This window comes from Pelmatolapia mariae, linkage group LG1, assembly GCF_036321145.2.
Source record: "Pelmatolapia mariae isolate MD_Pm_ZW linkage group LG1, Pm_UMD_F_2, whole genome shotgun sequence".
NCBI lineage: Eukaryota > Metazoa > Chordata > Actinopteri > Cichliformes > Cichlidae > Pelmatolapia > Pelmatolapia mariae.
In genome coordinates, this window is record NC_086227.1 from 10,880,001 (window position 1) to 10,902,724 (window position 22,724).

The 22,724-nt window shown below is 40.0% G+C and overlaps 2 protein-coding genes across 2 annotated transcripts in view; one reads left to right on the forward strand and one right to left on the reverse strand.

Moving 5' to 3' along the window:
• Nucleotides 1-13,165, forward strand: part of LOC134626144 (paired amphipathic helix protein Sin3a-like) — a 19,421-nt gene extending 6,256 nt beyond the window's left edge. The window contains exons 4-21 of the mRNA XM_063471689.1: nucleotides 589-695; nucleotides 824-1,145; nucleotides 1,232-1,483; nucleotides 1,623-1,775; nucleotides 2,637-2,792; nucleotides 3,171-3,257; nucleotides 3,362-3,480; nucleotides 3,822-4,047; nucleotides 4,622-4,738; nucleotides 5,108-5,346; nucleotides 5,424-5,607; nucleotides 5,879-6,458; nucleotides 6,579-6,748; nucleotides 7,066-7,239; nucleotides 7,365-7,457; nucleotides 7,905-7,999; nucleotides 10,283-10,490; nucleotides 11,048-13,165. Coding sequence (XP_063327759.1) covers nucleotides 589-695; nucleotides 824-1,145; nucleotides 1,232-1,483; nucleotides 1,623-1,775; nucleotides 2,637-2,792; nucleotides 3,171-3,257; nucleotides 3,362-3,480; nucleotides 3,822-4,047; nucleotides 4,622-4,738; nucleotides 5,108-5,346; nucleotides 5,424-5,607; nucleotides 5,879-6,458; nucleotides 6,579-6,748; nucleotides 7,066-7,239; nucleotides 7,365-7,457; nucleotides 7,905-7,999; nucleotides 10,283-10,490; nucleotides 11,048-11,266 — 3,501 coding nt within the window. The 3' untranslated portion in view covers nucleotides 11,267-13,165. The remainder of the gene's footprint in view (nucleotides 1-588; nucleotides 696-823; nucleotides 1,146-1,231; nucleotides 1,484-1,622; nucleotides 1,776-2,636; nucleotides 2,793-3,170; nucleotides 3,258-3,361; nucleotides 3,481-3,821; nucleotides 4,048-4,621; nucleotides 4,739-5,107; nucleotides 5,347-5,423; nucleotides 5,608-5,878; nucleotides 6,459-6,578; nucleotides 6,749-7,065; nucleotides 7,240-7,364; nucleotides 7,458-7,904; nucleotides 8,000-10,282; nucleotides 10,491-11,047) is intronic.
• An 859-nt stretch (nucleotides 13,166-14,024) lies between these two features.
• Nucleotides 14,025-21,199, reverse strand: LOC134633645 (cellular retinoic acid-binding protein 1). Its single transcript, XM_063482607.1, has 4 exons — nucleotides 21,054-21,199; nucleotides 18,861-19,039; nucleotides 18,512-18,625; nucleotides 14,025-14,364 (listed from the first exon to the last, which is right to left on the reverse strand). The coding sequence occupies exons 1-4, from the start codon at nucleotides 21,121-21,123 to the stop codon at nucleotides 14,314-14,316; spliced, it is 414 nt and encodes a 137-aa protein (XP_063338677.1). The 5' UTR covers nucleotides 21,124-21,199; the 3' UTR covers nucleotides 14,025-14,313.
• Nucleotides 21,200-22,724: the final 1,525 nt, after the last annotated feature.

Here is a 22,724-nt window from a genome sequence, read left to right on the forward strand (position 1 = left end):
GGCCTGTTAGTGGGTCTGGAGGTGTGGGACCTGATTGTCCTGAGGCACCGACCACTGGGCAGAGGGTCAAACAGGTGGTGGGCGGGGTCCAAGGGGTCACCTGTGATGGCCCTGGTTTTTCTGAGACAGAAGGCTCTGGAGATGACCTCCAGGGGTGGCAGAGGGTGTTAATTACCCTCTCCACAGCCTTACTGTTCTCAGTAGTGGCCCATGCATACAGAGCACGCTCTCCACTGAGGAGCGGTAGAAGGCCAGCAGCCGTTTCTGGTCCAGATTATTCATCCTCAGGACAGCCGCTGTTGGGCCTTCTTTACCCAGGCGTTGGTGTTGTGGGTCCTGATGAGATCATTGGAGATGTGAGTGCCCAGAAACCTGAAGGTGGAGACAGATTCCACCCATTTTCCATTTATAATAACAGAGGAGTGGACCTGTCCGTGCCTCCTGAAGTCCATTATGAGCTCTTTTGTTTTAAAGATGTTCAGCTTCAAGTTGTTTTCTGAGCACCAGCGGGACAAGTTCTCTGCCTTTGCCCTGTCTTGCCATTTTGGTGGTGATCATCTGACAATCTTCTCCATTCTCTTTTTGTAGGTTGAAGATGCCTTGTCTTATTTGGATCAAGTAAAACTGCAGTTTGGGAATCAACCTCAAGTTTATAATGACTTCCTTGATATCATGAAAGAGTTCAAGTCGCAGAGGTGAGTTTTTGTTTTATTGCCAGTTTTTCTTAACATCTGATAAGAAAAACTGGTATTTAGTGATCTCTATGAACCCAAATGACAGTGTTTCAGAAACTAAAGTACCAAAACCTGTTCTGTTACTACAGCATAGACACTCCTGGAGTCATCAACCGTGTGTCTCAGCTTTTCAAGGGCCACCCAGACCTCATCATGGGTTTCAATACTTTCTTGCCACCTGGATACAAGATTGAAGTTCAAACCAACGATCTAGTCAATGTGACCACGCCAAATCAGATCCACTACATCACACCACACGGTGTTTCTGTTCAGAACATCCCTGCAAGTGGAGCACCCAGCCAGCCTGCCCCCAGCCACCACCAGCACCAGAGTCTGCCACAGGCTGGCTCACTCACTACCACCACCCAACCACTTATCCCTGCCCAGCCTGCTCCAAATAAAACCAGCAAGGTAGATAACAATGTTCTTTATTTGTTTACATCTACTATGACAGATGCATTAAATGACCTTTTTTCACTTGTTGTTCTTCTAAACAGCCAATTCAGTCTCCAGCCCATACACCCACCAGCCAACCCAATCCATCTATCCCATCTTACGCCTCGCCCCGCTCTCCTTCAGTTCAGTCCCACACTCCTGTCAGCAGCACACCATCCAGTGGGCCACCTATCCAAAACAACCAACCTGTGGAGTTCAACCATGCTATAAATTATGTCAACAAGATCAAAAACCGCTTCCAAGGTCAGCCAGACATCTACAAAGCTTTCCTGGAAATCCTGCACACATACCAGGCAAGGAAATATACACAGCATTAAACTGTTATTAAGATATATAATTTCAAATAGTTTTACATGCAACTGCAAAAATAAACGTGAAAGTAAATTTTAATTATATCATACCTTGTATATTTATAAAAATATATATTTTTAGAAGGAACAGCGAAATGCTAAAGAAGCTGGAGGAAACTACACCCCAGCACTGACTGAGCAGGAGGTTTACACTCAAGTTGCAAGACTTTTCAAGAACCAAGAGGACCTGCTCTCAGAGTTCGGGCAGTTCCTGCCTGATGCCAACAGCTCAGCGGTGAGTCTCCAGACATCACGGTCAATTCTTTTGTTAAACGTCCCTGCAAATATACGTGGTATGACTAGGAGTTACTGCATCCTTGTAACTGTCTGTCTTTTGCACTTTTCCTTAAAACCACTTGTTTGCATTGGATATGAAATTGATTTACAGATTGGTGCCAAGTTAAAAGAAAAACAGCATAAAGTATCGTAGTATTGTGTTGGGCCACCATGTGTTGGCAGATCAGCTTTGGTGCACCTTGGTGTGGATTCTCCAGGTCTTTAAAGATCTGGACGGTGCATCCGTGCTTCCAAAGATATTCCCGAATACTGTTTCGAGCGTAGGGAATACACTAAGCTCAGGTCTGGGTTGTTGCAAGGTTTTGTTCTGTCCTTCATAAGATTTCTTACAGTGCAGATAGTGTTTTATTCTGAAAACTCATTAGCTGTTATATGCTATTGTTGTGTTTGGCTTCCTGCTTTCAGGAGGCACATTTCTGACAGAAAGCTGCTAAGGGACTTATGAGCTCTTAGTAACTACAGTCAGCTTCAACTCCACAGAACTGCTTTTTAGTATGTTTACAGTTTGTTTGTTTTTTCCAGTGTTTGTGCAAAACAAGCAGAAGAGAGTTGGTTTGAGGAGCTGGTGATAAAGGGCTTGAGTCACACAATAGGTGCACAGAGGCCCAGTGTATGATGCATTATTTTTAGCTCAGAATCACACATCACTGCTCCGGTAGAACCGAAGCATAAAAATAGAGCTTGGAAGGAAAAGCACTGGTTCACTTAATCGAGTCAATGCTATTTACATAATTCTCTTTGCATACTGTTAATTTCGTTGTCTCGCTTTGTTGAGATCATGTGTATTGCCCTTTTTTAGCTGCTGAGCAAAACAACACCAGACAGGGCCGAGTCGGTCCGTAATGATCATGGTGGCACAGTAAAGAGACACTTCCTGAACAACAAACAGAGACTGAGCCAGAACGGCCTTCCAATCAGGAGACCCTCAGGCGTGGGTACCACACCACCTGTCAAGGTATGTAACCATCTACTCTCTGACTCTGCATATATTCAGCTGTTTGTACTTTAAACCAGAAAGGTAATATTTCATATATTTTGTATGCATTACATGTAGGGTGAAACAGGCCTTTTTTGTTTCAATTAGTGAAAGCCTACAATTAAGAATTATGGACAATACATTGACTCCAGATATCAGCCCCCAGACAGTTTTGACAAAAGCAAAACATCTGTAGTTTCATAAAAAGAGGATTTACTACAGAACATGTTTATTAGATTGTGTTAGTAGTACAACCCAAGTTCATCAGACAAACTGGCAATTAGGGTTAGTAAAATCTACCCAAGACTCAGACATATGAGGGCCTCCAACAGTCAACATCTCTTTACACCATTGCAGAAGAAACCTAAAATAACAGGGAAGGACCATGGCATGAGTGATGTGAGCAAACACAGCACCAGCACTGAAACGATGTTCTTCGAGAAGGTCAGTATTGTCATTTTGAGTGTTGGTATAAAGACTTGCACTGATCTGTGATGAAAGTAAATCTCATTTTGCTTTATTTGTCATGGCTGCAAACACTTTAACAGGTAAAGAAGGCTCTTCGAAGCTCTGAGGCATATGACAATTTCCTACGCTGCTTGCACATCTTCAACCAGGAAGTCATTTCACGCACTGAGCTGGTCCAGTTAGTTATCCCATTTCTTGGGTGAGTTTAAACATACAGTTTTTAGGTACTGAATGGGGCATACCTGTGGTCCAATTTTGTAACTGACTGGTTCAGTACGTAATTCTTGAGTTTTTATCTCGTCTCCTTCTTCTTCTTCTTCATCTTCTTCTTTTTTCTTTCTTTTTTTTTTTTTTGCCAAGAAGTCAGATTTGACTTGAAATCAAACACTGTTGTGATACATAACATTACATAATGAAACTTTAATCACCCAAATGTAAACCAGTAAACTACCTGCATTTGTTTGAAATATGTTGCTAACATTTAAACCCTATCCGCACCAATAACTCTGTATTTCACATATGTTGTGGCATGACTGACAGAAAATTCCCCGAGCTTTTTACATGGTTTAAAAACTTCTTGGGCTACCGAGAGTCCAGTCACGGAGAGTCGAGCCATGCAGAGAGTTTACCCAAGGAGCGTGCCACAGAGGGTATCGCCATGGAAATCGACTACTCTTCCTGCAAGAAGCTGGGGTCCAGCTATAGAGCGCTGCCAAAGAGCTTCCAGCAGCCCAAATGCACAGGAAGAACACCGCTGTGCAGAGAGGTGAGTCGTTAAACGAAGTCGGTTTAATAAAGGTATTTGTCTTACAGTGTACATTTTATCCTTTGTCCTCGGGCCACCAGGTACAACAACGAATGTATTTGGCCCACACAACATCCTCTGGAGCAGAAACTGATGTAAAGTTCAGATGGTACCTGTAGTTAAATATGGCTTGAGCAGACAGCAGATGCCAGCAAACTTGTTCTTAGTCGATCAGTGGGTTGGTGGAAGTTTTAGCGATCATTGAACTGTTTGGCTACATTTAATGTTACCTTATTATGTTTAAGTGTCTAGATAATAAGTTAGGATATGATCTGCTTACTGAAAAACATATTTTTAATTTTATAAACTACATGAACTGTTTTTGGCTGTAACTAGCCATTTAAATTTAGATAATGAGTGACTTCTTTGATCAACTGATGTTATTGAACCCAGTGTTTCACCACAAAATCAACACATTTTTAACTAGATTAAGTTTCATGGATTTTTATTTTACTGCTACATAAATATGAAATGCATCTCATATTTAGAGTAACAATAATGTGTTTTCACTGCATGTTGTAACATCCTGTTGCAGGTTTTGAATGACACATGGGTGTCATTTCCTTCATGGTCTGAGGACTCCACATTTGTGAGCTCCAAGAAGACACAATATGAGGAACACATTTACAGATGTGAAGATGAGCGCTTTGAGGTAAGAGATACTCAGTCCACCCACGCTCCAAATGAAAATAAGACCCTTGGATGTAGAGGAGGTTAAGAAGATGGAATAATCAAAAAAAAAAAAAAAAAAAAAAAAAAAAAAAAAAAAGGTGAAGTGTGAAAGAAATGAAAAAGAGAAAAAAGAGAAAAAAAAAAAGAAAAAAAAAAAAAAAGAAGATGGAATAATGGAGGTTCTTTTACATAATATGTATCTTTTACATAAATGTCTGTGCGATGCGATTTGCTCAGGAGTCAAAAAATCACAGGAAAAGATCTCACACCACATGAACTTTCCAGGTGCCCATTTCAAAATCTGGTTCTGTTGAAATTATTCATTTGAATGTGATTGTTCCTTTTGTAGCTGGATATTGTGTTGGAGACCAACCTTGCCACAATCCGAGCCCTCGAGACAGTGCAGCGACGGCTCTCTCGTATGTCAGCGGAAGAGCAGCTACGCTTCAAGCTGGACAACACAATGGGTGGCTCCTCAGAGGTCATTCACCGCAAAGCCATCCAGCGGATATATGGGGACAAAGCTCAAGACATCATTGAAGGACTCAAGAAGAACCCTGCTGTGTCCGTCCCCATAGTTCTAAAAAGGTAACAGTTAGATTTTAGTGCGTCCTCCTCAGCTCACACCTTTACAGTTTTATAACATCTATTTCTTCTGTTTTCAGATTAAAAATGAAGGATGAGGAGTGGAGAGAAGCCCAAAGGGGCTTCAACAAAATCTGGCGGGAGCAGAATGAAAAGTATTACCTGAAGTCACTTGACCATCAAGGCATTAACTTCAAGCAGAATGACACCAAAGTATTACGCTCAAAGACCTTGCTCAATGAAATTGAGATGTTATATGATGAAGTAAGTAAATTGTTTTTAAACAATATTATTTATTTGTTATTTGATATTTATAATATGCAGAATAAATCTAGACTGATTCTAAGTTTATTGCCTTTTAAAAAGAGTTTGCCGCAGTTGTCCTTGAATCAAACAATAATGCTCCACTTTGTTATATATTATGATTCTCTAACTGTAAATAAAAATAAACAGGTAAATGGTTTTAATGTATTTTGCTAAACTGTAAATTTCGTAAAACATTACAGTCTAAAATGCTCCTGTATTTGTCCTGTAGCGCCAGGAGCGGGCATCAGAGGAATCTGCTACACCGCCCCCGAATGGCCCACACATGACTCTGACCTACGACGACAGCCAGATCCTCGAGGATGCTGCTTCCCTCATCATTCACCACGTCAAAAGACAGGTCGGCATCCAGAAAGAAGACAAGTGCAAGATCAAACAGATAGTCCATCACTTCATCCCCGACCTGCTGTTTGCACAGCGAGGTGAGCTCTCTGATGTGGAGGAGGAGGAAGAAGAGGACGAAGACACAGAGATGGATCAAGATGACAGCAAGAAACACAATGGCCTGCCAGGCAGAAGCCCAACCAAGTCCAAGCTCCTGTTCAGCAACACGGCAGCTCAGAAGCTCCGGGGAACTGACGATGCCTACAACTTGTTCTACGTGAACAACTACTGGTATGTCTTCCTTCGTCTTCACCACATCCTCTGTTCTCGTTTGCTACGAATTTACGGGCAAGCTGAGAAGCAGATCGAAGAGGATGCTCGTGAACGAGAGTGGGAAAGAGAAGTGTTGGGGTTCAAAAGGGAGAAAAACGAAAATCCAGCCATCCAGCTGAAGATGAAGGAGCCAAGTAAGTGAGAAACTGGCTTTTTAACTGTTACGTTTTGCTATGAACCCTCTCAGTCATGGTGCGTCATACTCCTCAATTCCTCCATGTGTTACTCACTGTGTGTGTATTTTCTGTCTGCAGTGGATGTTGATGTGGAGGACTACTACTCAGTATTTTTGGAAATGGTTCGTAATCTTTTGGATGGAAACATGGAGCCGGCTCAGTATGAGGACTCCCTGAGGGAGATGTTTACTGTCCATGCCTACGTTGCCTTCACCATGGATAAACTCATCCAAAGCATTGTCCGGCAGGTCAGCACATTTTAAGATTTTCTCATTTTATTTTATCTATTTGTTTACCAATTTGTTTATTTGCTCGTCTTCAAGGTACAAAGTCTTAAGAAAAAATACATTTTTAACCTTAGAGTGGCATCGTGAGCTGTAGGCTCCTTCTTAAATTTGGAGAAGAAAAAGAGGGAAAATAAAGTAGACATGCTCCTCACGTCAAAACTCAGTAATGCCTCTAGTCGATGACCAAATGTACGCATCTATAGTCACTGAAGGTGCTGCTGTTTTGATTCTACATGCTGATGTGGACACACCCGTTGCATACTAACCTACTCTTACAGCTCCAGCACCTTGTCACTGATGATGTGTCTGTGCGTGTGACGGACCTGTACCTGAGCGAGAGTTCCAATAAAGCCACGGGGGGCACACTGCCCACACAGGCATCGAGGGCCACCGCAGAGGGGGGATACCAGCGCAAAGCAGAACAGCTTATGCCGGATGAGAACTGCTTCAAGGTACAAAACAGCACGGAAATGAATAATTATATTTTAAAACAGTCTGACTTTATTTTGTTTTTCTCCCTCAATAAGTATTTTTTTCTAATTGTGTGTGTGTGTGTGTGTTGTCTCGTTTTATCCAGATGATGTTTGTGAAAAACCAAGCCTCTGTCAGTCTGGCAGTAGAGCTCCTGGATACAGAAGAGGAAAACTCTGATGAGCCTGCAGAGGCAGAAGTAAGACTCAATAAACTGCTGTGTGCATGAATTGCATTTTGTAAGTAGACATGTAGTATATGTGATGCTGGGGTGGCATTGCTTCGTGTATCTCTTAATATGTTTTGCCCTTCAAGAATTTTTAGTTGATGCACTAGTTATCAGGTAATAGTTTGATATTACGATTTAATAAATTGTCAAGCACTAGTCATCTCAGTTTTAAACTTTTTAATCATATTCCTGTCTTATAAATTCCTTGTACTTGGTGGTTTACATACACATGTACCTCTACAAACTAGTGTTGGCTATTAATTTGTGCACCTATGATTTTAAACCCTCCTACACTCTGAGGAGTGTCACATGGTCCAGAATTAAAGGCTATAACCTCCAACCTGCTTTCATACAGAACCTAAATGTATGTCTTTGTTATTTACATGGTTGGTTGCTGTTCTGCTCTGTCCTCCACAGAAGTGGTCAGACTACGTAGGCAGGTACCTGAACTCAGATTCCTCATCCCCAGAGCTGCGTGAGCATCTGGCCCAAAAGCCTGTGTTCCTCCCCAGGTGAGGCTCCAGCCATGTCTCCCTCTTGTCTGCACACTTTAAGCTTCTGTCCCGAGGCGAGGCTCTAGTCAGCTGAGCAGCCACTCAACTGTTGCCAAGCCAAACCAGCTGCCAAACACAAGTCATTTTTGTCAAGATAGAAAGAGAGGCACCTCAGCACAAGCCTGACTTTGAAAGCTAATTGCAAAAAAAGAAAAGGAGAAAAAAAAAAAAAGGAAACGGTGTGGATGTGAGCGTGCTGCCTGTTTTTTGTAAGAGGAAATTTGAGGAGTTATTAGTTGTGCTCGCGGTGCCTGAATGTCCGCCTGCTAAGAATCTCACTGGCCGTAAATTTAACTTCTTCAGTTTGTTTTGTGACCTCTGCCTCACATGGAAGCACTTTACACGATCATCTTTTTTCTTTTTTTTTTTAAAGTGAATTTATTTATTTATTGATTCCTTTTAATGGGAATTTTATTTATAGTAAGTAAAGTTTTTATAGATGGTTTTTGGCTTGATTGTGGGTTTTGAACTTTTTCCCCTTAGAGTGCTAAAAGAAGAAGAATCATTAGTTCGATTATTCACATTGTATTGAACTGAAGTGATGAATGATTATGTGACGCACGATTAGAAGTCGATAAATGCAAAAGCTTAAGGCAAAACAAGGATTTGTTCCTTTTTTATTTTCCTACGATGTTTTGACAAAAACAGATTGAGAGAAACTTTTGTTAAAAGAAGAGAAGGGAAGTCATGGTTTCCTTATCATGCCCTTTGTGATTGTATTCAGATCAAAGGTCCTGTATGTGACTTAATCACTGTTTGAAACTGTAAATGTTCAAATGTTCACTTGTTCACAACTGTTATACTCAGTGTTATGTTTGTAACAATTTTCAGGGGAAGCAGTGCACTCACGTTACAACTTTTTGTTGTCGGTGAGATTTTTTTTTTTTTTTTCCTGGTTTGAAAGAGATTAGTGATCTTAGGTTTTCTGTTTGGTTTTTTGTTTGTTTTTTAACTCTGGTTAAGCACATTATCTGCAGCACTTGTACAGAGGAGTAGGGTTTGTAAATAAAATGATTGTCTAAATTGTATGCTCATATGTTGGTGTATTTCTTTCCTGACACCTCAGAGCTGTGCATGAAGGCGTGAAGGCTGAGTGTTGCACATGAACATCTTTTGAAGCATCTTTTTTTGGTGTTTTTTGTGTTTTTGGTTTTGTTTTCTTCTCGTTACTTTGAGATGGCTGTCCATTACCATATACGTATCAAACAACTTCTTAAAAAGGCAAAAAAAAAAAAAAAAAAGCTCTTGAGTTTTCTCTTTTTTAACCCATTGCATAAATCTGACTATGATTTCCTCAGTGGGCTCACCCACATCATGTCTTCTTTTTTCTTTCATCAAATCTATGAGAGATCAGCAGCACAAGAGATTTAAAAAAATAATAACAATAATAGTAATAATTGGCCTTTCCTCGCTCAAAAAAGAAAAAAATCAATTTTCACTTCTGTTGGGTCTTCATCTCATTTTCATGACACTCTGGTCAAAGACATTGAAATACCCTCTGCTCATATTTTTTGGATTTGGTATCTGGTCAGGCAGCAGTTTCCTTTTTTAGTGTTTGTGATGTGACCGTTTTTACTTGAAATTGGCCTCACTGTCATGTCTTTTAAGTGGAGCCCTGAATGCAAAAAATGCTTCATGGTTTCAGTCTTCGCTCACCTTTACCCTCTGTGGTAAGTACACATTTAAACCTTTCATTCAGGTGGGGTGAATAATTGCATTTTTTAAAAAAAAAGAAAAGAAAATTGCCTGCACAAAATCGGGATGAATCCAATTGTTTGCCAAGCATATTAAGATTTGGAAAAATGTGGCTGTGCAATGGAAGTGCACTGTACAGAGAAATGACCGCTGCCTCTGCTGCTCTTATAGATCCACATTTCCCACGAATGATTTGACTCCCTAACTAATTATCGCTGGTTCTTGGTGAGTTGGATTGCATGGGTTTAAAAAAACTACAATTCTTTTAAAGGGACAGTCCTCTCAAATTTGGAAATACTGTTCTTAAATTTGTGTACGTGTATCGTCTCTGACCTTACATCTTAGGCTTTAAAATTGATCAGTAAGTACTGTCAAGCACAAAATCGTACTATAAAACTTTCTCAAGTGAAATTGGATATTTCCTTGTGTTTAAAAAAAAAAAGAAAAAAAAAGTGATGTATTCTTCTGATGTGTGGTGTAATCAAGAAATTTTCTGTAGCGTCGGTCAGTATTATTCATGGCTCTCGATCTTTTTTTGGCCTTTAGGAATTTGAGACGGATAAGGAAGTGCCAGAGAGGATGGGAGCAGCTGCAACAGGAGAGAATGACCAAAGGCTCCTCGGACAAGTCGCAGGACGGCGGCAGCGAGCTGAAGATGGAGTGCATGTTCAAGCTGAACTCCTATAAGATGGTTTATGTCTGCAAGTCAGAAGATTATATGTACAGGCACACAGCGCTCACACGGGCTCATCAGGTAAGGACGAAAATTAAGAGGCATGTGTTTGCCATGTTGTTTTAGTCTTGTCCTGTAAGCTTCAGTGTTAGAATTGTATGGTAAGTAATCATAAAACAACCAGAAGTATTTAAATTTGCCTGTGTGGTCATGCAGCAGTTTTTTGTGATGGCTAGAAGTACAAAGATATTTTTCATTTATTTGTTTTCATTTAGATCAGTCTTATAAAAACGTATGTGTCATACTATGATGTACTCCACATTTTTCTCATACAGGATAATTTTCACTTGATTCATTTCCAATTCTTGATGGATGAGAATAATATGAAAAGAATAATTTTTATAGAGTCTTTTGAGACAATAGCTGTTTCCCCCAGACTTTACTTGGGCAAGACGCCCAAGTACATTTGGCAACTTTAGCATTTCTCTTTTTTTTTTTTGTCTTTCTTTTTTTTCCTTTCCCCCCTATATCGCTGACAGAACATCCGCAATCGGTTTTGGCTATAGGACAGCCCTTGCGCTTCATGTACACACAGTTTGTGACGTTCCTTTGTGCCGTGTTCCTGTTATCTCTTTCAGTCCCACCAGCTTGTGAACACACGCCTGCACAGACGCTTTCACGCCTGGCTGGATACTTGGGCCAAGGAGCACGTGACCAGTGACATGGCTGCTGAAAGCCGCAAGTGGTTCATGGGAGATGGACAAGAAGGCCTGTTGGCCTGCACCACCACTTGCAGCCCTGAGGTGCTCCATTATCTCAACATTAACAAGTACCGGGTGAAGTACAAAACACCGTAATACTTGTGTCTCAGCAAACTGGCTGTTAACGTGTCCACACAACAAGCTGCCAAGGATGAATTCTCAGAGCTGCCGTTACGGGATTCAGTTGCCAAAATTTTTGTGAGGGTTTTTCAATCCATGATCCAAATGGGATCTAAGTTTTCCTTTTTTCTTTTTTTTTTGCACCTGTTGCAGGAATTTGTCTATCAAGCTTATGCTGCAAACTCTGCAGCAGATGTAATATGAACATTTTTTTTCAAAATTTGCTGTCAGTATATTTGAGTGGGTGGCAGCAATTTATGATGTTAAAGGCAAATTTTTACATGAAATGACTATACAGAGGAAAAACACTCAGAGCATCTGTTTCCATGGTGCAATTCAGTGTAAAGGTTTTCCTAACTAAAACTCAGCAGCTTAACAGTGAAAAGTGTTTGATAAGGAGCAACTTATCATTTTACAGAAGATAAAAACAAAACGACCTCAGCTTCTGTCTTTAGGTAGCAAAAACAAGTACAAGTTACCTCTGTTAAAGTGTGTGGACTTGGAACTTAATGTGGGTTCCTGCTGTAAACTTGTATAGCCTGTGAATGTTCTCCCTTTTGGTGGTAAAGGTGCAATGGTGCACTCTATATATTAAAAAAAAAAATCATCTATAGTGATTGCTGGGTAGATGCTTGGCATTAGTTCCAACATTGTGTATCGAGTACAATAACTTATGACTGCCCAAACACTTTGTGTAAATATGTTTATAAAAGTAGTTTTTTGGGTTTTTTGTTTGTTTGTTTTTTTTTTAACAGATGTCACTGAGGTGTAGCGTACATCAGAGCGCATAGTAATCGGTCTTTAGCTGGAAATAGAAGAAAATTTTTATTAAGAAATACAAAATTTTAACCTTTTTTTTTTTTTTTTAACCAAAGGCTCATGTTCTGCTGAACATGTGATCCCTGAAGTCTTTGTTTCTACATGATTGGATCAGTTCTGTGTATTTCTACCTTTTAGTTCAGACATCACTCGTGGTTTTAAGATGATTGAATGTAGCTGAGCAACAATTTATCCTTTTTTTTTTTTAATATATATATATATAATTTTTTTTAAGTTCAGTTTACTGTATGTATATAGTACTGAAGTCTCATCAGTACTATCTGCTTTTTGTGTATTTGAGCAAAATGGTTAGAATCTGTAAGACAGGTTCAGTGATGTTTTGCCACCTATGAAGACTATATCTTTTTTTCTTGTGTAAGGTAAGTGCTAATGACAAACACTGACTGATGTATAGTATGGGACTGTCAGCTGTGTGACTTGTGTACAGATTAAGGAGCAAGGAAAAAGCAATAATTCCTTCAGTCGCAGTTTATGTCTGTTTGTATTTGTGGCTGAAGTACAAATGTGAATGTTGTATGCCCTTAAAAGAGGGATGTAAACTACGCATTTTGCCTTTTCCTCTCAGCAGTTTAATAAAATTGGAATTGGCCCTGTAGATAATGTAGGTGAGGTTAGATGGAAGATGAATATCTATCACATTAAATGCTGGAAAGCATGTTTCACATTAGAAATATCCATATTCTTAATATAAACTTCAACACATTCAGTTCATTCATTGTTAATACTTTTCATGTGGATCGTTACATAAGCAGGATGGAGGTCCAGAGAAGAAGCTGCCTGGCAACATGTCACCCTTTGACACTTTCCTTAGCTCCATTAAAAGCAGTGGTCAGTAACCTAACCAGCTGCAGACAATCTTGGAACAGTTTATATATTACTGTGTTTAATATAGAATACCACAGGAAGCCCCGGGGAGCTGATTGTACATTAAGACATTATTTGTACTGCGTTTAATATGTCTCTTCTCTTTTATGATGTTGTACATGATTGTTAGTATGGTGTTTTGGCATTAAACTATCCTTTGAGTAGACAGAAGTTCAGTTCACGGTGTCCTTTTTCATTTCTGGCATTGTCCCAAGCCCCAATCCTATCCCTCATTCTGGGTTCAGGTTTGCCATAAAAGCCTGTTAGTTACTTTTATATAGTAGATTTACCATCACTGGGTTATTAGGCACACATAATGAGCTATTTGTTAATTTAAGTATGACATAACAGCATCTCAGTGCATTTAGGAATGTAGACACGGGCAAATTGAGCATCTTTGGGCTGATCCGTTTCTGAAACTGACCTACTGGGAAGCATCTGAGGTTTTTAGAGAATGGTCTGATTAAAAATCTCCAGTGAGTGGCTGCTTCAAGCTGATAGGGGTGATGCCCAGTGTGGTCTTCTGCTGCTGTAGCCCATCTGCTTCAAGGCTGAATGTGTTGTGCATTCAGAGATACTGTTCTGCATACCTTTGCTGTAACAAGTGGTTAGTTACTGCTGCCTTCCTGTGCGCTAAGAAGAGGAACTGAGGCAGAAATTTGCATGAGCTTGTCAAAACTAGACCATAAAAGATCGGGAAAAACGTGGCCTGGTCGGATGAGTCTCAATGGCTGGGTTGGAATCCATTGTAAATAACGTGAGAGCATGGCTCCATTCTGCCTCCTATCAACACTTCAGGCTGTTGCTGGTGGTGTGATGGGAGTATTATTTTGTATATCTTTTTGAGCACACTAGCAAGGTGTACCTAATAAAGTGGTCATGAGTGTATATTCTCTGTCTAAAGCAACTCTCATCCACAGAACCCGAGGGTGTTCATGCTGACCTCGCTTTTAAAGCAATTACTGACTAAATTATGCCCCCCAAGAATTCAGTGTGCTCCTTGAATATTGTTTTAAAAAATTTATTGAGGGAAAGTTTTGACACTAGCAAGTTCTTCATTACGTTTTCCCTGTAGTATTTACTGTGTGGCCTACTGCTGCTGCTCTTTTTTGTATAAAAGAAATCATACTGAACGTTCACTTCGCTAAAAACAAAAAATATTTACAAAAAATGGCTGTAGAACTAATGTCTAATATCCTGCTAAGATAGAGACTTGCACAAAAACGTAACATACTATTGAAAACAGGTCACTGGCAATTTCTCACACTGACAGACTATTTGCTGAGCGAACTTTGAATTTGGACAATCGTGGTCCTCTCCTATGCACGTACGTAGATCCGTGTGCAGATCACATCATCGGCTCCAAAGATCTGAAACAAGATTTGAAAAGCAAAATTAGAAAAAAAATTTTTATTCGTTTCTAAATTTGAGGACACATCAAAATAAAACCGCATCTTTCAGCTCTTCTTTTATGCACCCGTGCATTTTACAGCCCACTTATCATCTAAAACACAGGCAAATAAAGCCCTTCTTCAGAACTATATCTGAATGAAAGTGCAGTGTAATATAACAGGACCTTCAGCTTTCTCTATCAGTGTGGCTCATTGCTGGAAAGAAGAAAACCCTGTCTTCTAATCAATGTACTCTAATGTCAGGCAGGTGTAAGTCACTTCGGTGAAGTGTTTGATTATTATTTCTTTTCTCTTTTACTCTTAGCCGCATATTGTGTAGTAACTATATTTTATCGTCAAAGTGCTCATCCTCTGCCGCACATTTATGGCATCATTTTTATTTTGATATTTTGCTAAAAGAGACAGATGCACAAACACTGATATCAGAATAGAGGGTGGGTGTTGGGGCAGTTGATATTGGCTGTAGGGGTGTGTGCCTGTGCGTGACAAAGCCCAGTGATTTATGGGAGTCCCTGGGGCGTAGCATTATGGCCAACTGCAGCGCTACACATCATCAATATCCCAGCCAAAGCTGTGTGGCAGGACGGCGAAGAAGCAGAGCTGTGAAAAATGAAGCCGAGGCGACTCCATCTGGCACGTGGCGTGATGCCGAGGGAGACATTAACTGGAGGTAACACCGGGGTTCATTGGCACTTCTCCACAGCGTGATCAATGAGACCAATTAACCCACATGAGGACACACACAGATCCGGAACCCCCCACCAGACAGCCTTGCAGTTTCTCCCGGCTCCTAAACCATCACAAATGAGTTGATGCAAGACTCTATTCATCTTTCCTAATCAATATTTATTGGCTTTGAAGTGAAATAAGAGGACATACGTGAGGTTCCTCACACGGACCAGTAAAAGACCTTTTCCATTTTTGAGCATTTTTCCCCATCTGCATTTTACACCAGATTGCCCTCATTATAGTCCACTCATATTAGATGACAGTAAACGCAATGAGCCACCACATGGAGTCTTCATTAAGCTCCACTTTCATCCATCTCTCGCCTAGAGCCTCATTTCCTCATCTGCTGCACGGTGCTTTAAGTCAGCCTCATGTGTATGTTGTTGGGGTATTTTGTGTGTTTACACTAAAAGGATCAATCCTCTGTGAAGTACAAGATGGGATGTGGTTGCTTTTAGTTGTCCCCAAAATGAGCTTCATGTTTACTGATGGGCAGCAGAGGAGGGTTTTGACCTTTTCCCTTATTTGAAAAAGAAAATATTAAAAGAAGGCTCAAGTGTTGCTTTATAATTTAATGAATTCAATGAGTTAAGAGGAAAATAAATGGACGTGAAAGATTAAAAGCCTGAAATATTTACAATGTCTGATTAATCTGCTTCTGATTGATGTGACGTCTTCAAATCTCTTTCCGTCTGGCAAATACTCCAAAAGTCAAAGAGAATCATTGCTGACACAAAAGTAAATATTCACATTAAGGAAGCTGGAGCCACCAGATGTAAGGACGATTTGTCTGACAGAAATGACAGTCTCATGGGGCAAAGCCAAAATGCAATGTTATTGCTTCAAACTCATTGATTTCTTGACTAAACAGTCCTCTGCAGCTGTACCCCAGACCGCTGGCCCTTGAGGAAATTACGTGAGTGTGCAAAGCAGGGGCTGGATTGTTTCATAATTATTTAACTACAGGCTCTAAAGGCTGCTTTGAAGCAGCTACACTGAATTTAGCGCCATTTGTTCTATATTTGTCTTTATCGGTCCCTTTAAAACGCCCAGGAATATACACACCTTTAAAGGGGATCGACTTATATTCTGCCTGTGTATGTACAAGTAATCCCTGTGTTTCCAAAGCTGAAGCTGTAGGCAGAACAAATCTGCATTCACAATACACTGACACTCAGTATGATTGAGAGAGCATACCTTATATGGACAATTCTGCCTGTATTCATATTGTAGATTTATCTATAATGTTTCTCAGGGTAATGACTGTGTGGTTACAGCCACTGAGCTCATAGCCCAATTCATATTGTAGGTTTTATTTTACAGTCTGTTTTATCTCTCATTATTATCTGCTCCAACATCAGATCTTCACATCTAAACAATCCATTAGCTGAGATGAAATATGTAGGCGTTTTGCTTAAGTTACTGACAGCAGGGAATCTGTCTGATCTCCCCCTTCCCACTGGTATCATACATAAAGTCATGATCTTTTCTTTGAAAAATCACATTTTTCTCCAGTGATTCATTCCCACATGCCTATTAGGTTACAGTCCATCAATCCAACATGGACAGACATGCACGCCCTCATCTTGAATAAAAACAGACTTGGCCCGTTCAAAGCTTTTTGTTACGCCTTTGAAAACCTGCATTCAATCCAAATAGCAGGCCATCTCAAAGGTTTTCATGATTGCCTCTCTGCAGAGTCACAGCCAGTAAAGAGGAGCTCTCCATCAAAGCCAAACTGGACACAGCTTTGTTGTCCATCTGGCCAATAAACCCCAGGACCAGATGTTTACAGGAAAACTGCTTTGTGTTAGTGATTTCAGATTGCCAGGGACGGGAGGGAGAAGTGTTTCTGATAGAATGCAACAGCGAACGTATGGCAGTGAAATCTTAATTTGCCCCTTTGAAATATACAGTAAGTTTTCCTGCAGGTTGTCCAAATCGCTGTTGCTTCAGAATCTAACAAATGATTATTTGTATCTATCTGAAAGGAAGAAGAAAAGAACAGTTTTGGTTTTCGGTAAACCGTTCTGGGTGGCTTTTGTTTTGTCCTTGATGCACATACATCATTAGTCATGCATCATTATAATGGGATGTCTTAAAGACACACCCTTCTAAAGGGAAAATGAGGAATGGATGGTTTCTCCAACTGACCATGGGAGCTTAAAGACATTTCCCATGAACTACACAGTATTTTAGAAAATTGGTAAAAAATTTCACATCTGGTGTCACCACCCATTTATGAACTCCCTTGACCATCTGCCCGGTTTGGGCTTCTGCTCTGTTTTTCTGTGGAAAATGACTACTTTCTGAGAGCTGAATAAAAAGATTGATACTATTGTTAACTGTATATACTGATTTTCATAATAGATTGAGCTACTAATTGTTTTTACTATTAACAGATTGATCTGTTGAAATTTTTGGTAGTCCCCAAAGTCAGCGCTAACAGCTTTGGATGATTTGTTTACTCTAATCAACAAAAAAGCCAATTATATACAGCATGGTATCAAAAAGGACCAAAGGTAAAGACTGGCCACCTCATACCCTCTTTGACTCTAGAATACTTTGGTACAGAGAGGAGTTCATGGTCCACTCTGGGACTATAAGGTGCCCAGATCATCACCCCTCCACCACTGTGCTTGACACTTAAGTGTGTTTATGAGTTATGAGAGTTTTACCAAATGTGGCGCTGTGGATCATGGCCAAACAACTCCGCTTTTTTATTTGTCCAATGGACATTGTTCCAGAAGAGAGAAGAGGCTTTCACCTGGCTTTCATGCAAAAGCAATACAAAAACCATAATGCCAAATTTCTGCTTTCATAGAAGTGCTAACACTTGCTAATACTTAGCCAATCATGCTGATTTGATTAGCAGAATCTGACTGCTACTTTCCCTCCGAAATCCTATGGAAGCAGCAAGAGTGTACTTAGTTTTTTACAACTGCATTTTTATTTACAGTCTGTGATAGAGGTAAATATTAACCTTCTAACTCTTGTGGAAAAAACTCTCAAAATGGTAAACTATTCCTTTAAGAAAATGCTTTGCTGAACTATTTGAACTGTGGTTTTGATTTTTATAGCACCCATGTGAATAAAGACCTCCAAATCTGACACCCCGTCCCACTTTGCAATACATCCAAACATCTGTTCATTAATATGCTGAGGGATTTCAGCCTCCAATGTTGATAATCCTCCTTGACGGTGAAAGTTTGGGAGCCACAATTTCACAGAAATTTAATTTTCTTCTACAATGAAAAACAAATGTGATCATCTCAAAAAAGACAAATGCCCATAGTATAATGCATTCCCTATACTCTACAGCTGCACACACTGTCACCACATTTCTAGTTAGAGTATAAACTTCAAAATTGCTCACCAATATGAGTTCATCCCCTTTGAGTTCTCGGCTCCAGAAGGTCTTCGGGCCGTTCCCGCTCAGAAGAGTCTGTTTGCAGTAAATCTTGTTTTCCGTTTCCCAAGTGGCCAAACTCTGTCGAAAAGCATAATTTTAATGAGTTTTCCTGTATTTCATCACTTTGGCTTCACCTGGCTGTTAGCACAGATGTGAGGGTTGTTTATCTCTGTCTGTCACACTAATGTCTCATTTTTTTTACTACTTCCTGCCACTTTTAAGGCTTTGCAGTTTGTTTGTTTTTCCCCCAGCATCCATAGCTTCAGCATAGGTAGTTTTCAGAGTTCAAATTTTGACAGGTCAATTCACTTACCTTACACTTTCTGCCATCCACTGTTTCCTCATTAAACTCCTCGCCAATACAGAAGTTGATCTCCGTGGTGCGCACTGTGGTTGAAGTCTTGATGTAGAAGTGCTCTCCGTTCTGTCTTATCTCCACATGGGGCTTGGATGCGGCTGCCACGGCAACCTTCCTCAGCATGGCGTTTACACCTGAAAGCATGCACCAATTTCCCAATGAGGCACTTTGTGGCTCACCTATCTCCACAGCCAGTCATACAAGTCCTCCAAGGGAGTCCTCCTCTACCTGCTCCACTCTGTGTGTAGGGGGAGGGGCACACACAGGCTTTTTGGTTGGCTATCTTTGTGATGACCTTCACTGAAATCAGTGTCAGTGAAGAAACTGCCAATCAGTGCCATGGTCTTTGTATAATTCATGGTTCGGTTATTTATTCGTTTGTGTTTTTGAATGTTGCTTCTTTAATTATCTTTTTATTTTAATCCTTAGTTGTAATTCTCAATTGTTTTTTTTATGTACCTACTGTGCTCCCCTTTGTCTGGTTATCGTAGCCTGTGTGAGTTTGGTCCAGGTCTTTTTTTTCTTTTTATTTTGTAGTTTAGATCCTCCAGTGGTTTTCTGTGTTGCTTATTTTCCTCCTTTGCTCTTTTCCCACCATTGTTAGTGTCTAAGTTCACCATCTCTTATTACTTTTCCCTCATTTTGTGTGTTTTGCTTTAGTGTGTTTTTGCTGTAGCCTCTGTTAGGTTTTCGTTGTGTGCTCTATGTTTTCTCTCTGTGTTTGAGATTCATCTTATTTGCCAATTTGGGTTTTTTTATGCTTTTGTTGTCCAGTAATTTGTAAAACCTGGTTTTCAATATAACTTTTTCAGGTCTTTTATCCTCTACATTTAACTATTAAATCTAAATGCCACACCCCTACATAGTCCTAACCTAATGTTCTTTTTAACCTGAAAAACCAAGTTTTAACTCTAAAACAGGCCTTAAGAAAGAGAACCAGGCAGAAAGGTCCATCTCTTACAGAATCCCTCATGACACTGACGGTCTAGAACTCTATTTGGTACCAACTGGTTTTATTTATTTTTTTGTTTTGTTCGCAGCTGTCCTCTTTTCGAAAAAGAAAACATAACTGTAGTATGATTGTACCTATAAAAACATGGTTACATTCTCTGCACAACTACAGCACATAACAGTGGTGTTCCATCTAGGCAAGCAAGGAGAGCATCTATTAAAGCAAAGTGAAAGTGATCTCTGTCCTTACATATCTGCTTTATTGTCCCTGCTTGCCTTTGTTTAGAAGTCACCCCATGCCACTGATATATACGTACATTAAAGTGTGTTAATGAGCCTGTAGAGGACTAAATGAATACATTTCAGATATCTACTTCTTACTTCTTTCTCTATATTCTATTGTCTGGTGTTGACTTGTCACCTTACATTTTTTCTGCTCCCCTCTAGGGCCAAAAAGATGGTAAGAAAAATATCTGATCTCATGTTTCAAAGTAAAGGTAGAAGATGCCTGTCCCATCTATCTCAGTCAAACGAAAAGTCATCACCTTTTAGCTGTCGGGAGAAGATGTTAGAGTCTAAACTTGATGGTTTAATTATTTAATAATCGGAGCGTTCAGCGTGTACAACTGAGATTTTTATCACCAGATGTTGTCAATTTTGAGAGTGCAGTGCCAATGTGATGACATGGAGGAATGCTTATGTTGTTTGATTTGTTTAGCTGTCCTGCAATACGTGATAGATTCTGTCTTTCAAATTAGTGGAAAAACCATTAACCATATCTGTTGAAGTGCAAACAGTCAGATGACAGAATACTTCAGTCTGTTTCCACTCAAGTGCACCACTAGAGCTTAAGTGCAGTGTTTGTTCCAGTGTTAAATTTGTCTCCTGTCACTATATTTTCCTATTAAAAAAATAAACAGCAAAGTACCAAACTCAAATTAGGCATATGTGGATTAGCAAATGACTTCTATTTTTATCAATTTAAACAGCCTTTTGTTGTAGCTTTTTGTTTTTTAATTTATAAATCACAATTTCACTGAACTTGCCTTTATTTCAAAGTAATGCATTTCAATTTAATTGGGGTAATAAAAGATAATAACCCACTAATTAGAATACTGCATTCATTTTCAGTTATGTTTGAAAAAAACCTTTGAACAAAGTCACACCTTAAGGTAAGAAAGAGTAATTTGTCCTCACCCAAAGCTTTGAGAAGCTCGTCGAAGTTCTCGCTGCTTTTCATTTTCCAGGTGCCTGTGAAATTCTGCATTTTTCTCGTGCGGTTTTGATTGTGTGTCAGCCGAACGCCTCCTTCCTTCTGTCTCCTCTGCTGCCTTTCTTCAGGCTTTCTCTCTCCACTTCTCTCCGTCTGTCCCTGTGCTCCCTCCCTTTCTCCTCCCTATGTGTAATGATCCCTCATGACAGACCAAACCCCCTCGACCTCTGCCTCCTCTCCCCCCTCAACAGACACATTTATACACCTACACACACACACACACACACACACACACACACACATATCTCTGATGGTTTGTTCTGATTAGAGAATTCTTTTCATGACCTCAAACTGCTGTTTAGTTTCAAGGTTTTCAGGTCTCATCTCATCTGCAGTGGAAATAAATTCAAATCTTTTTCGCTAAATTTCTCAGAGCTGAATAAACAAAGAGTGCTATCATGTACTGAATAGCAAATCCAATTTTAAAGGATGTGTTTGAAGTAGCAGAAATTATGTTTTTGGTTAGTTTTTTAGTAGTTGGGGGGGTTTCCACCTCTACAGAGGTGAACGTGGTGCGTTATAAGCTGTTTTCTGGATTTGTTACAAGACAATAAAAGCTGTCCATATGAAGACACTGTTTCCCAAATTTTAACACCTACGTGGAGTTCCCTTGCAGAAGCAGTGTGTCACAATCCGTTGCATGACCTTTATTTTTGCTTGAAATGAGGACTGATTGAATTAGGACCCCCATCTCATGTCTCCCTTCTGTTTGTTAGGCTGCAAAGGAATCACTTTACAGTACGAGGTGGAGAGGAGAAAAAAATTACAGCAGTCTTCTAAAGATGAAATATCCATCCAGACACACAATGAACACATCATCATCTCATCACTTTCACTGAAGATGAGACATAGACTTATGTAATAAAACTCCTTTGTGGTGACTATTTGCCCTCTTTTCACATATCTAAAGGACAAACAACATTCTTGTGTAATCGTCTTTTTGATACCATGCTCATGTGGATGCTTTCAGTTCACCACACACCCTCACACAGCTACCACCAATACATCCCATGAGAATGAGGGGCCCTCCCTTTAACCCTGGCCAAGTCAGATTTGTTCTCCGTCTGACGGCCCCTCATCAATCTTTTTGACAAAATGCCTCCCAGACATGGCTTGATAATTAATGTATAGCTCAGAACAGGGAGCACTCTGTCATCCCACCAGGAAGTGTCAGCTCAAAGGAGGCCTCTGCCGTTTCACTCGGCCTCCTTGTTTGTTTCATTCATCAGTAGATTTGTCCGTTGGTCTCTGGGTGGCTTTATTTTCAAAAGGGAAAGTGAACGTTTTGTTTGGCATAGAGAGACAGTTGGAGGATGTGTGACCGGCTCAGAGGAAAGAGTGTACGCTGTAAGAGCATTGCCTTTTGCCATCTGTTGCCCAGCTCATGCAAATTTAGCTTTTTAACGTACTTGTCAGTTGCGTTGGTGCTGCAATCTGTTTAATCTGATCTTAAAGAGTCAGGGTTTTTCACTCGTGTAGGTCTCCAGTGACCTTTCTGAAGAACTGAGAACGTGTGACTGTACACCAACACTTTTTTTTATTATGATAACAAGGATTCTAGTCTTCACACTAAAATATTTGCAAAGCTATTCTAT

Bases quoted from the DNA above. Each gene is read 5' to 3' on its own strand.
- LOC134633645 (XM_063482607.1), bottom strand. From the start codon at position 21,123: ATGCAGAATTTCACAGGCACCTGGAAAATGAAAAGCAGCGAGAACTTC. The intron at 19,040-21,053 runs GTGAGGACAAAT...GCATGCTTTCAG, and splicing joins CGAGCTTCTCAAAGCTTTGG to GTGTAAACGCCATGCTGAGG. The intron at 14,365-18,511 runs GTGAGCAATTTT...ATCTTGTTTCAG, and splicing joins AAGGGGATGAACTCATATTG to ATCTTTGGAGCCGATGATGT.